Raw genomic sequence first — 14,152 nt, 5'->3', positions numbered from 1 at the left:
AACAACAAGACCCTTCCATCCCCAAAAACAACATAAAGCAGGGTTATACATGAATACAAAGTCAGTTCATTGTTGTTGTTGTTGTTTGGTATTATCGGCGTTTCATTCTTTTTTTTAGAATATTTACGCCTTTCACTTTATTTATTTTTTTCTTCTATTTGTTGGTACTATTTGTAAATTCATACTCTTCTCTTTTTTTTTTTGATAATATAATCTCAGATCTGTCATCCAATTATTCAATTATACCCTTACCTTACTTCCGCTCTTTAGAGTTTATAGCCATGACAACGACCCGTACCCTCAGCAACGTTCATTGTTCCTCTTACGTAACTCAGCTGTGGGAACATGCATGGGCCAAAGACAAAGACAAAGCTCTTTTCGCACATTCTATATAGGTCCCAAATACTTGCAGACATTTCTGTGTCGGTTTTATTTGTATTTATACTTTGTCAATACATATACTTACAAACTACAATTGTCAAAATTTGGCAATATATTCATACATATTGATATTTATATGGCATAAACATGCTCAAAGCGCTTTACATTAGTAAATAAAACAAACTAATTGTTTTGCTCTCCAAATGGCACATCGGTATAGTCTGTACTGTATTTATTTATTATTATTCTATTTTGTCTCTCCTTTCACCCCAACCCTCCCCCATTCTGGATTCTTCTTTAGTTTCATTTTATCATGTCTATATCTTTTCGCTATAGTATAATGTCCGACAAAATAATATTATAACCGTCAATTTAGGCTGGTAAATTATTTCATATGAATATGATGCAACAGAGATTTACATTCAAATCCTTAATTTCTTATTAATTGTGTATTTTTCTCATAAAATTGAGTATCTAAATAAAAAGAGAAAGAAGAAGAACAAAATAAGAATGAGGCGAAGAAGAAGAAGAAAAGATAACGAAGAAGAAAACCCTACGAAAGAGCTGAAAGAACTGAGAGGCTTGGAGCACAGCAGAGAACGGCCGTGCAACGTGTTCTCGACATGACAAGACCAGATTGGCAAATGATCTGCGCATGCGCTAGGTTCCCGTTAGTCGAAGCCTCTGGCCGCTTGAACGCACACGCATTGTGGCGCGCGCTGAGCGGTCTCACGGTACGGCATGTTCGATTTTTAATCTCGTTTGTGAGATGGCTATCAGGCTGAATAATGCCGAGCTGAACGGGATAACTTAACTAGTAAAGTTTAAATCTAAAATTAAACTAAATCAGAGGTGTGAACATTCAACCTGTTTTCAGATAATATTAACAATAATATCTGGTGTGTGAGGAATTGTCACTGTCGGACATATTGAGTGAGAGTGATCAACATTTTCATTGCATGAGACACCTAATGACATTCACACAGGTGTGAGAGCGTACACAGGTTTACGTGTACGAACCTTATCAACACCAGCCGGTTAGGACCTGTTCACACTAAGATAAACAACACAAAGATTTACACTCATTCATATAATCTGTCGTAACCAATACGCACACGTGACATATACAATGAGTACTAAGTATCCAGAGATGAACTGGGAGGTACCAGACCTACCCGAAGAGTTCAAGCTATTTAAGCAGAGAATGGAGCTTGTGTTGGCAGATCAAGAAATAACTGAAAACAAAAAAAAAGGCTATAAAAATCAAAATCGCTGTAGGCAACGAAGGTTTGCGCAGAATCAATGCGTCTGGGCTATCAGAGGCCGACCAAGAAAAACCACAAGAGCTGTGGAAATTATTTGAGAAACAAATAAAGGTAAACATTAATTTTCGGGTCCATCGTCTCGAGCTGATGCGATATCGGCAGAGACAAGGTGAGAGCATTGACGCATTCGTTACTCGATGTAGAGACAAAGCCAACACATGCGATTTTGAGGAATCCGAGCTTGCCGAGCGGATAATGGAGGTAGTCATCACCTCAACACCAAGTCTAGAATTCCAGAAATTCCTATTGGACCAGCCTAAAGGATATCTAATCGAAGCAATTCTTGTAGAGGGTCGAAAATACGAGGCAGTTGCGGCGAGCAGAAAATGCCTAGAAACGCTTGAGCCGGCTAAAGAAAGCATAGATTCATTCAAGCGGAACCAGGGACGAAAGACGTGTGGAAACTGTGGACGTATCCACAAACCTCGTCAGTGCCCTGCGTAAAACGATGTGTGTCGTGCCTGTGACACAAAGGGCCATTGGGCCAAGTTCTGTAGAAAGGCTAAGAACGATCGAAGTCGAAAACCAGATCGTAGATCAGATGACCATAAATCTGATGACCGTCAACCGAAACACGGTAACCAATCACGATCAAAATCAAAGGGTCGAAAGTATAAACCGATAAGTGAAATGGACACTGAACATGATACTAGCACAGATCATGAACATCAACAATCAGCAGGTCCATCAAACTTCGAGCATTTTGACACCATACACACGATCGGAACACACACAGTGATCAACTCAAAGGGTACAGTAGCTTTTGCAAACATTGACATCATATGCCCACAGAAATCAGGTCAGCATTACCTATATCTGAAGATAGACTCTGGGGCAAGCGCTAATACTATCACAGTACGCACAGCCAAACAAATATATGGTGACAAGTGGAGGCAAGTAGTGAAACGTACACCAGTAAAGCTAGTAGCATATGGCGAAATATCAATACCATGCGTTGGTACACTAGACATAAAGTGTAGATACAAGAGTCCAGAATGGTATACACATACATTCTACGTAGCAGACGTGAATGGACCAGCTATCTTAGGGTTGTTAGGTTGCACAGATCTCGGGATTATCACAATCCACACAATGCACAAGGACACACCTACACATACACCTATCACAAGTGTTAGTGACCTCAAACAAACATACCCAGATCAGTTTGATGCCATAGGAAGCTTTAGCGGGAAAGCAATGCTGCATCTGAAAGATGATGCAGAGTCAACCATAGATGCACCTAGAAAGTGCAGTGTCCATCTGAAGGACAAGATCAAAGCCGAACTAGATAACATGGAGAAGCAAGGAGTCATCAGAAAGATAGAAAACCACACAGATTGGTGTAGCTCGATGACCACCGTTGTGAAGAAATATGGATCCATACGGATATGTCTTGACCCCAGAAGGTTGAACGATGCCTTGAAAAGGTGTCCACACAAAATTCCAACCTTGGAAGAAATCCAACCAATCTTCGCAGGAGCTCAATTCTTCTCCAAGCTAGACGCAAAGGCTGGATACTGGTCAGTACACCTAGCAGAGGAATGCCAAGACCTGACCACCTTCAGAACACCATTTGGAAGATATTGTTTCCAAAGATTACCCTTCGGCTTATGCACAAGCCAAGACATCTTCCAGCAACACATGGATAGGATCGTCCAGAATGTGCCTGGCTGCGTATGTATCGCAGACGACATTGCCATTGTCGGGAAAACAGAGGAGGAACACGACAAGAATCTCCACTTACTCATGGAGACAGCGAAACAGGAAGGACTCGTGTTCAACAGCTCCAAGTGTACTATCAAGAAGGAAGCTATCAGCTACTTTGGATCCATGTACACAAGATCTGGAATCTTCCCAGATCCAAGCAAGGTTGAAGCTATCAACACAATGCCTTCACCCAAGGACAAGGAAGATGTTCAGAGATGCCTAGGATTATTCACATACCTAGCACCATACATTCCTAATCTATCAGAGAAGTCAGCACCACTTCGTGAACTCCTTCACAAGGAAATTCCATTCGTCTGGGACGAGGATCACGAACATGCCTTAAACAGCCTGAAAAGCGCAGTCTCATCGGGTGCATGCCTGCAGTTCTTTGACCCAAAGAAAGAGACAACCGTTGAGGTAGATGCATCAATGAAAGGGCTGGGAGCATGCCTGCTCCAAGATGGCAAACCCGTAGCTTTTGCATCCAAAAGTCTCTCCAATGCACAGTCCAACTACTCGAACATAGAGAGGGAAACCTTAGCCCTAGTGTTTGGTATCGTCCGATTCCATACATACCTATTCGGGAAGGAATTCACTGTGATAACAGATCACAGGCCTTTGGAGACAATTTGGAAGAAACCTCTAAGAAGCGCACCACCTCGTCTACAGAGACTATTGATCAAGGTACAAGGATACAGATGCCAAGTCAAGTACCGACCTGGGAAAGAAATGATTCTTTCAGATACCTTGAGCCGTCTTCCTAACCCCAAGGAAGCACGCGATGTTCCACTAGACATCAGAGTGGAATCAATCTGCTCCGAAGTTGAAGACACTCATCAAATCGACTTGATCTTCTTCGGACAACACAAGAGAACAGAACTCCAGAGGGAAACATCCAATGACCCTGTTCTTAGGTCATTGTGGCAGACAGTCACCCAGGGTTGGCCTGAAACTCTTCAGGAGCTGCCGACATCCCTCAGGGAATTCTGGTCTTACAGAGATGAGATTGGAGTATCTCAAGGAGTACTCTTCAAAGGAAGCAGAGTCATCATACCGAAGACACTTCGAGAAGATATCCTCAGACAACTTCATCTTGGACACATGGGAATCGAGAGCACGAGACGACTAGCTCGTGAGACAGTGTTCTGGCCACACATCAACAAGGACATTGAACAGATCGTAAAGCAATGTGCTGCATGCCAGGAACACCAGGCAAGGCAACAGAAAGAGCCGTTGCTTCCCCATGATGTACCTTCAGCACCTTGGACTAGACTAGGAACAGATTCGTTCATGCTAAACAGACAAGACTATTTACTCGTCACTGACTATTACTCCAAGTATCCGATAGTCTACAAGCTGACTGACACATCAAGTGCTGCAGTAGCCAACGTGATGAGTGGAATCTTCAGTCTATTTGGTCCACCAGAGGAGATCGTATCCGACAACGGTCCACAATTTGTCGGGAAGCACTTCAAGGACATGTGCCGGAAGTGGTCGATCACCCATACAACCTCTTCACCTCACTATCCAAGATCCAACGGACTAGCTGAGAGAATGGTTCGTACCGTCAAGAATCTGTTGAAAAAGTGTTCACAGACTGGCCAAGACAGTCAACTGGCTATGTCACACCTAAGAGCAACGCCCGTTGACAGTCACATGAGATCACCTGCAGAGATGTTGTTTGGAAGACCCATCAGAACAACACTGCCAAGTCATCATCTTTCAAGAGAATCTACCACCACTGATCATCTCTTGAATCGACAGAGTAAGATGAAAGAAACGCACGATCGACATGCGGGTCCAGATCTTCCACCACTCCACGTAGGACAACCAGTCAGAGTCCTACATCCCAAAGATCATACTTGGATACCAGCCAAAGTATCCAAAGTCTGCGACGAGCCTAGGTCGTATGAAGTATCAACACCTAACGGAGGAATCCTGAGACGAAACCGATCTCACCTGAGGGAGATTCCATCGTCAACCAACCCTACTCCAAAGCGTGTTAGGTTCGACGAAGACTACACTTCATCTACTCAAGCAGAAACACCACAACAGAATGGCAACAACCATCAGCCAACACCAGAAACTCAGAACATTCAAGCTAAAGGACCAACATCAAACTCGCAAACCACAACAAGATATGGACGCAACATCCGTACACCAGCGAGATACATGTTTGAAGATTGAAACTGAACTCTTAAATTTCTTCAAAGAAGAGAGAAGATAAAGAAGAACACAGAAGACGCTTAGTTTAATGTAGTCTAAGAAGTTTATTGTTCATATGTATGTATAATCATTGTACAGTATTTTTGGTATGACAAGCATAATGTTTATAAGTCTAAACAGATGCTAGCCCAAACATGTTTCGTTTGGAAATTCATTTTATAAAGGAATCAAGTTATATCAAAACTATGTTCAATCTTGCAGATCAACTGTGAAGTTGAAAGTGGAACGATATAATTATATAGACAGTTAAATACTCATTCGTTAATACAATACAAAAGAAACGTATTGAAAACAAATCAAGATTTTATGTTATATAACCTGATTGGAAAAAGTTTATTAGGAAGCAAATAACCAAAACTTGCATACTACCAAAAGTATTGTTATCAAAGCAATATGTCATTAATCATCGATCAGTGATGTTCACTGATTCCCAATCTTTCCAGAGGAAGGGGGATGTTACGATATACGATGTCCGATATATCCGGTATCCGTCGTAGTTCAATAAACATGGTCACCATCATCACAAACCTGACTGCCGACTCGTCTATTATCATGAGTATCTACCAAATCTAAGACCCTCGAACCCATCAGTTGGATGTGGGAAGGGGTGATTTCGGACGCATTTTAGGGTTTGTTTGCATGGCTCTCCGCGCACGTCTATGGGAGCCGATTAGGCTTGGTGATATCAATATCAATATTTTACATTTTCACGAAGCATTAAGGCTAGTTCATACCCTTTCTTATTTTTGAATATTCAGAATCAACCATAACAAGAACAACTATTTCACTAGATCTACCATCAAAGGCAATTAGTACTTCAAGAGAATCTGCCTCCAAAAACAACAAAACCAAGAACTGAATCTACCATCAACAATAACAACGCTAGAGCTGTATCTACCATCAAATATAACATAACTGTAAGATAAAGTTGAATTCTGATCATGCGATTGCATTGTTAAATAAATGGTGTGGAATCGATCAGAAAAAGTTGATCATATAGCATATAAGTATTAGTGTGTACTGCAAGGTTCTGGAATCATCAACATTTTCAAAATTGGCACAGTCATGGTAAAAGTAACAAGCAATGATAGAAAGATGCGTATGGGGCTACACAAACATGTGGCATAAAAATGAGGCCCACATTTTTAAGCTGTTACATGTCATATTTAGAATATGAAGGCATTTGAAGAGCCCTGATTTTGGGGGAACATTTTTTATCTGATGTTCTCCCACACTTGCATCATAACAATGAAAACGCTCACAAATTACTTTTCACCTCTTCCAGAACTCAACCTTCTCTTTAATCTTCCACTCCTAAAGAATAAACGTCTTCGGTCGAATGCATCATGAGAAACAGCAAGAGTTCTCCTAAATCTACGAACAAAAAGGACATATTAATAAATGAATCTGCTGTGAAGGAAATGATCCACACTTACTGTTTCCAGACACGTGGGGCTGACATCAAGAAGACAGCTACGGTTTCTCTCAGGCAACTTTTACTACGGGCGGGTGATGTAGAGATGAACCCTGGGCCCAAGTACAGGTAGGCTTTTTTCAAAGGTAGTATTCCAAAAAGACAATTCTCCAATAGTAGGCCTACTTGGTATTAAAGGCCAACTCCACTACAAAAATAATTTACTTTCAATAGAAGCAGAAAAATCAGACAAACCAATCAAAAAAAGTTTGAGCAAAATCGAATATCTAATAAGAAAGTTATGAATTTTTGAAAAAGTCTGTAAAACTATGAAACAATGAAAGTCACAAGACAAATTGGAAATTCACTCATGAGTCTGTGACGTCATGTCCTCACTATCCAATAATTGTTTTCTTTATTTTGATAATATAAATTTCCTATTTTCACCCCTAAGAATCGTATTTCTTCACACCACCATCCGAGTTAGATTGATAGTTATATGTTGTTGTGTAGGTGCACTAAATATAGAGTTTGTTTTTTTCCAGTTAATGATTTTTTTTTTTTTAGATTTTTTTTTTGATGAACAATTTATATAAAAATCAATAATTATGAATATATAACATTCAGAAAAGAGTATCATTTCTTCAAAGTTCATAAAAGATTTTGTGCTATGTCATGCACGCAATATGATACAAATCATATAACCTGGGCAAAGGCATGGAAAAATCAAGTTTTTGGGGATAAGAAATGAAATTAAAGGTTAAACTATATAAAGCAATTGATAAATAGTAAGGACATGACATCACAAACTGATTACCAATTTGGCTATTTGTGTAGTGATTTCCATTCTATAGTTTTACATACTTTCTCAAAATTCATAACTTTCTTATTAGTTATCCGATTTTGCTCAAACTTTTTCGGATGAGTTTGTCTGATTTTTCTCCTTCTATTGAAAGTAAGTTACTTTTGGAGTGGACTTGTACTTAAAATGGTTTGATTCCAAGCCAGATGGGGGCCTGATAGGAGTTAGCCTTAGTAGGTCGATGGAATCAGATGGTGTACAACGACTGGTTATTTTGTCAGGGGGCACGACGTGTACCTCAACCCATCCTCTCTGCTTGCTTCTACTTTTGATTCTTTAGATACACCGATAACTAGGGCATTCGTAATGCATGTACATTGACTAGTATGCATGCATACTGCATTGTAATCCTGATGATTTGAGATAAGAAGTCTCGAACAGTTTTCTTTTTAAGCCAAAGTTGGAATAAGTTTATCAGATTACATATGACTCATTAAATCATGAATGGACATTAACTAGTGAATGGGAAATTGTAATGTATTTAATACGCGATTACGATCCTCACAATTTCACTGTTGTTTCCCTTGTGTCTCCATAAGATCCATTGGTCCTTTACAAGAAAGAGAGCTGTTGTCATTGGCACATGACGTATCTCCCGAATATTACAACACTGTGTGCATTGCTTTGGGGTTCACGCATGCACGAAGTAAAATTATTCTGACAAAGAACCTCCTGGACGTCAGTGCATCTGTCTTCGATATCTTATGCATGTGGAAAACAGAACAAACTAAAGGTTCTGATTGCCGTCGTGCTCTTGTGGAAATACTACGAGGGGAAGGCCTTAATTTGCTTGCAAACAAAATATCAGAAGGTAAAAGCTCTTACATAATAATGCAACCATTAATCGTACCATAGAGGCTCGTTCTGATCTGACACGGTAAACCGCCATGCCCTTTTTAAAAGTGTGAATGAATGGCAACTTCACACAACAAAAGTCCTCTGTGTATTGAAGATTCATTTTAATATTCAGAAAATGTGAAGCGTATTAGGCCTACACTTAACGTCACCATCAATAAATTAACCGCCGCAGTTATGCCGCGTCATATCTGAGCGAGGCCTTGCATTTCAAAGTTACATCGACGAAACGTTTAACAGACCAAACAATAAGAATAGTGGGTTTTTGTATAGCGCCCATGTCTGTCAAACTTGAAACTCCTGGCTATCCACAATAGGCCAACAGTTGATCAGTTTGGAATGGTTTTGGAATCGGTTTAGCGATGTGACCGAGGACAAAAGTGCTTCTTGAGAAATCAAATGCCACACGTGATTGTGTTCTTTATTAGAGTAAAGCAACCGTTCACAGGATATATTTTCAATTCTCTGTTAATCAAAAAGGAAATTCCGCGATAATCCATAGCTAAGGACCCTATTGGAAGTGAAAAATGAAATAGATGAATTATATATCAACAGTCATTCAAACAATTTTGTTCAATATTATAACTTATTCTCTTGACAGGAATCTACAAAAAGTTAACAGAACAGTACACTTCTTCACCAACCACTGTTGAAATGTGAGTAGATCGAACCCAATAGGGTTATTCGATGTAGTACTTTTTGGAACTGAACATGTTGAATACTGTAGGCAAGGTACAATGCATAACTTGAATGGATATTTTTCACTTTTTTGTGGATATTCAACTTTTTGGTAGTTTCAGTGTATGAGGCTACTGGAAATGTGTACATTAATGCAATCAAAAAATTGATAAAAATGGATGTACTACCTTCAAGAAACGAGCTCTTCATATATATATATATATATATACAAATATATACATTTATCTATCAAATGAACAAACCCGCTCTTAAGAATCTAGCTGCTAACTGTTAACGGCTAAATTATTCATACCCTTCGTTATTTAATTTCCTTGTACAAAGTTTGGGCTTATCTAACAAATGTGAGACTAGCCATATGCATGTGTTAATTTGGTCTTAATTCCTTTTAAAATCCTGATTAATGCTCTAGTGCTTCATTGGTTAAAGTGATCCATTGTATCTAAGCTTTCACGCCAGGATATCCTTCAATTATTGTATTAACCAAAGATATTTACAGTATACTTTCATGAGAAGATCACCTCTCATGATCTGGGATAAACAAAGCAAGTGCTTCACCATAGTTACAATACGTACCTTCACGGTTGTTTCATCGCAAAGCATTTCGGGGCATCTGATTAGTACGGAAGTAGATTTAACTCTTAAAGATAAAGACCAGTATTGGAAACGCCCCAATTTCAAAAAAAATGAAATGGAAGCTCTCATTACCAATCATGTGAAAGGATATGTTTTGACTAATACATGATGATAACAAATTTGCTAGGAAACCGCCTACTAATTGATATATTTGGTAAATTATTATATCTATTTGACTGTGAGAGATATAGGGTAGTCCCATAAACATCTTTCTGTGTATAGTGCTTGTAACTTTACGAAGAATGGGCCGAATTTCTTGCAGATGCTAGATGCTAGATGATCAACCTTTTCTGATCGATTCCACAACATTTCTTTCACAATGCAATCGCATGACCATAACTGGTCTTTACCTTTAAGCTGCCACCCATACAATACACCCAGTGCCACAGTGCTAATCCCTATTGTGCTAGCCACAAATCCCCTGTATGCCAAGTTAATTTTAGGGTTGGTTCAAGTGCGTGTTTTTTAAATCTTTACCATTAGGCCGTGGGCTGAGCGCGATTTTAGGGCTTAGTTTTCTTGTTTTGGACTGACTTTGTGGTACATAGTTTTTGGTAACCAAGAAATTAGGATAAAAATCTTTAATTGACAAGTTATTGGGCTGGAAATAAAAAAAATACATATATCGTTTTTTATAATTACAATGAATATTTAGGGACTCTAATTCTGTAGGCCTATTCTTAAAGTACCATTGCATTGCTAATACAAGAAATGTTTTCATCAAAAGTTTTAATTACACAAAAATTACTCGAGTCTTCTCGGTACGGAGCCACTGATCTCTACACAGATCAGTGTACATCGTATGTACATTCAAGAGAATTGCATACGATCCTTACAATAATATCAAATTGGCAACGCGCTATTTCTCGTCTGTTTCATGGTAGCTATGACCGCCCATTTTCGAAATATTTTCACCCTGACGAGGTTTTCATTAGTTTTCGCAGTTCATATTTGCAAAATCATATTATTTACATTAGCAAATGTGATAAGCTTTGGGAAATATTCGAATGGATTACATAATTTCTTCGTACAACGGAGACGGAGAATGTGCTGTTTCACACTCGTCGCACGGCGAGTTTATACACGTGTACGAACGGAGAGTTGGCGGTCTCGTTCACGTACATTTCTCTTAAATAACTTGTCAATTAATCTTATGTTTTATACGAACGACAAGGATTCAGTCGCGGGGATAAGCTGATTTTGGATTTGTGTATTTTTATCTTCTTATTAACATTATCTAAATCTTGTACCGGAATCTATGCAACGAACTTGAACGAAAATCGCGCTCGGCCCACGGTCTATATGTTCGCTAATTAAAATACTCGAGAAAATCCAATCTGGCTGTTGTTGACTAAGACGCGTAATCGAAAGCCGATAATCTGAAGCACGCGATGCTACTTTCAATAGCGCTGCAAAAGCACTGAGCACGGTGCAATGGGCATGAACAATAACTGTTGTTACATATATATGCGTGCATGCGTGCACAAAGCAGACAAGCGGTAGCTCGCTAGCATGAACGTAGCAATCAATCGATAGCGCGCTCGCGTGTACAAGGCACTATAACAATAGCGCGCTACCAGTATATCCTGTCCAATCAAAATCATAATCTTGTACAGGATCCGTTATTCTGCAGTGATTTTTGTTTATTCCATTATCATTTGTTCGGTAAGAAACCAAATACATGATTGATGAAAAAATTCTCTGAAATAATCAGCCTAAATTTAAATTGAAAAGCCCGCTGAATGATAGCAAAGACGGTTTTTGTTACAGATTAAAATGTTGAGCATGCGTTATTATATTCAGCTTAACGTACAATGGCGTCTTTCTTACAATCTATATTGAAGCTAGAGCTGATACCTTTATATCTATTATAACGCTGCATTTTTCATTAAATTAAAACAAAGTCCGAAATCTGGAGTCAGTCAGCAGATCAATCAGTAACAAGAACGCTGGCATTATAAGAGAAATAAATGAAGAGGAGACGACGGAAGATGCATTAAAAATGTGTGCATTGCTTTGAGATATCGTCTGCTGATGCTTATTTGGTCCCTGAAATTACTTATGTCAGCAGTGTTCGGGGAACTCTTCAAGCGCGAAAGTGGGGCGGCATTTTACCGTTTTCAAATTGATAATAACCGTTACTTTGAATGTTTCAATGCGGATAATCTTGATAACCTTGTTTGATCAATCCTTCAACTATGCAATGATTCAAATTAAATAAATCTTTAAAATCAATGAATGTCTACTTTAAAGTTTCATTTAATGCCTATAAGTGGGCATTATCCGGTATCATACACAAAGACTTCAAACCACTGCTATACATTTAATTGTAAAATCGGTCAAGTGAGACTGTTGTATAAAAAGTAACATGTCATATGATCTCCATTCAAACATAGACCTACCAACGAATACAGGGACCACGATTCTGACAATCTTCTCAAGAAAGTAGCTGAGCATATTCAGAAGGATACTGACATCTACAATCTAGGCGGGAAATTAGAATTTGATCATTCGGAAATAAAACGTTACATGGAAGCGAACAAAATAGGCAACACTGTTACATACATGGGAACACTTGATATGCTCCATGATTGGAAGAAGAAGACGAAAAGGTCCGAAGAACGTGAAAAGTTGAAGAAAGCCCTGAATGCGATTAATCACCAACGTCTGGCAGACGACCTCATGAACGACGATGTGGCAAGTTAGTATGAACTAGGAAAATAGAAATAATACAAATAGTTACATATTTTATATTTTGTATCGATTGAGTTTGTTCCATGCGTGCTAATTTACCACTCTTTATACATGTAGGTACAAAGAATGAATAAATGCAAAACCCATAACCATATTACCACACTTTAGCCTTTTTAAAATAGTTTTCTAACGGTAGAAGTAGCCTTCAAAACAACAGAGACTTTGGCAAATTCAGTCACAACTATAATTCTTTTTATTGTACTTTGTATGTGACTCCCTTTTTTGTTTTGTTTTTAAATTGGGATAATGTGAAACAATACTCTTCAACCGATTTATTATTCAGATGTGATAATACTGGTATAGTATCATCATGATATATTTGCTGCATGTGAATGTAGTATATCCTTCTGATCTATGTCCAAAAAACGAAAACACGGGCTACAAAACGTATGCAGCCTATCTGTAACATTAATTATTTCAGCGAACTCAAATTCTCCACCTCTAAGAGAAACGGACTTCTACTTCTATGGTAAAACTCATCAACGCCTATTCAGCATCTAGATGATGATAAAACATAGAGTTGTTTTTATACAGCTCTATGCGGCACAGTTCCTGAAAAGGGAACTAAATTGATTCAAGAGCCACCTTGAACTGCTCCAAGTCCAAAGGAGGCAGTTCGACGATGTTCTGAGGTAGATCGTCCCAGTCCTTAAGTGTCCTGGGGAAATAACTAAATTTGTAAGTGTCCATTGAAGAGCCTATTCTCATATATCGTTGTTGTTGACTCCTCCTTGTAGTTCGCTCCCTCGGTTTGATGTAATCTGGTATTGGTATCGCAATTTTGTTATTTGCTATCTTGTAGAACAATGACAATCGTGTCCGTTTCCTTCTTTCTTCAAGAGTTGGGAGATTAAGTTGTTGTCGCATGGATGTTATACTGGCATCACGCTGGTAGTTTCCACAAATGAAACGAAGTGCACGTCTTTGGATCTTCTCTAGTTGGGCTATCTGATTCTGCTTGTTGGGGTCCCATACTACCAAAGCATACTCTAGCTGGGACCGTACGAGAGTTGTATGCCAGTTTGTTCACTTCTGTTGGACATTGTCTTCCGAGATTTCTCCGAATGAATCCAAGGGTCCTCGATGCCTTGTTTGTGACCGCATCTACATGCGATTTCCAGCTTAGACGCTCATGTAGCTCGATTTCAAGATATGCTTTGCTGGCCACACTTAGAAAGATCATCTCCCCTCATAGTATAAGTGTGCATAATGGGATGCCTCTTTCTGTGAATTCGCATTGAGTAGCATTTCTTGGCGTTGAATTGCATTTGCCAACGATCAGCCCACTCCAAAAGA

At 39.0% G+C, this 14,152-nt stretch overlaps 1 protein-coding gene across 1 annotated transcript; it reads left to right on the top strand.

Moving 5' to 3' along the window:
- The first annotated feature begins 6,930 nt into the window (after window positions 1–6,930).
- LOC105438990 lies at window positions 6,931–12,808 on the top strand. The gene is made up of 4 exons (XM_030994433.1): window positions 6,931–7,182; window positions 8,455–8,726; window positions 9,372–9,426; window positions 12,499–12,808. The coding sequence occupies exons 1-4, from the start codon at window positions 6,986–6,988 to the stop codon at window positions 12,806–12,808; spliced, it is 834 nt and encodes a 277-aa protein (XP_030850293.1). The 5' UTR covers window positions 6,931–6,985.
- Window positions 12,809–14,152: the final 1,344 nt, after the last annotated feature.

This window comes from Strongylocentrotus purpuratus, unplaced genomic scaffold (genome assembly GCF_000002235.5).
Source record: "Strongylocentrotus purpuratus isolate Spur 01 unplaced genomic scaffold, Spur_5.0 spur5_contig_851, whole genome shotgun sequence".
Lineage (NCBI taxonomy): Eukaryota > Metazoa > Echinodermata > Echinoidea > Camarodonta > Strongylocentrotidae > Strongylocentrotus > Strongylocentrotus purpuratus.
Note: the sequence above shows the minus strand (reverse complement) of the source record. Positions and strands in the feature narration are given on the sequence as shown.

Bases quoted from the DNA above. Each gene is read 5' to 3' on its own strand.
- LOC105438990 (XM_030994433.1), top strand. From the start codon at position 6,986: ATGAGAAACAGCAAGAGTTCTCCTAAATCTACGAACAAAAAGGACATA. The intron at 7,183-8,454 runs GTAGGCTTTTTT...TGTCTCCATAAG, and splicing joins AACCCTGGGCCCAAGTACAG to ATCCATTGGTCCTTTACAAG. The intron at 9,427-12,498 runs GTGAGTAGATCG...ATTCAAACATAG, and splicing joins TCACCAACCACTGTTGAAAT to ACCTACCAACGAATACAGGG.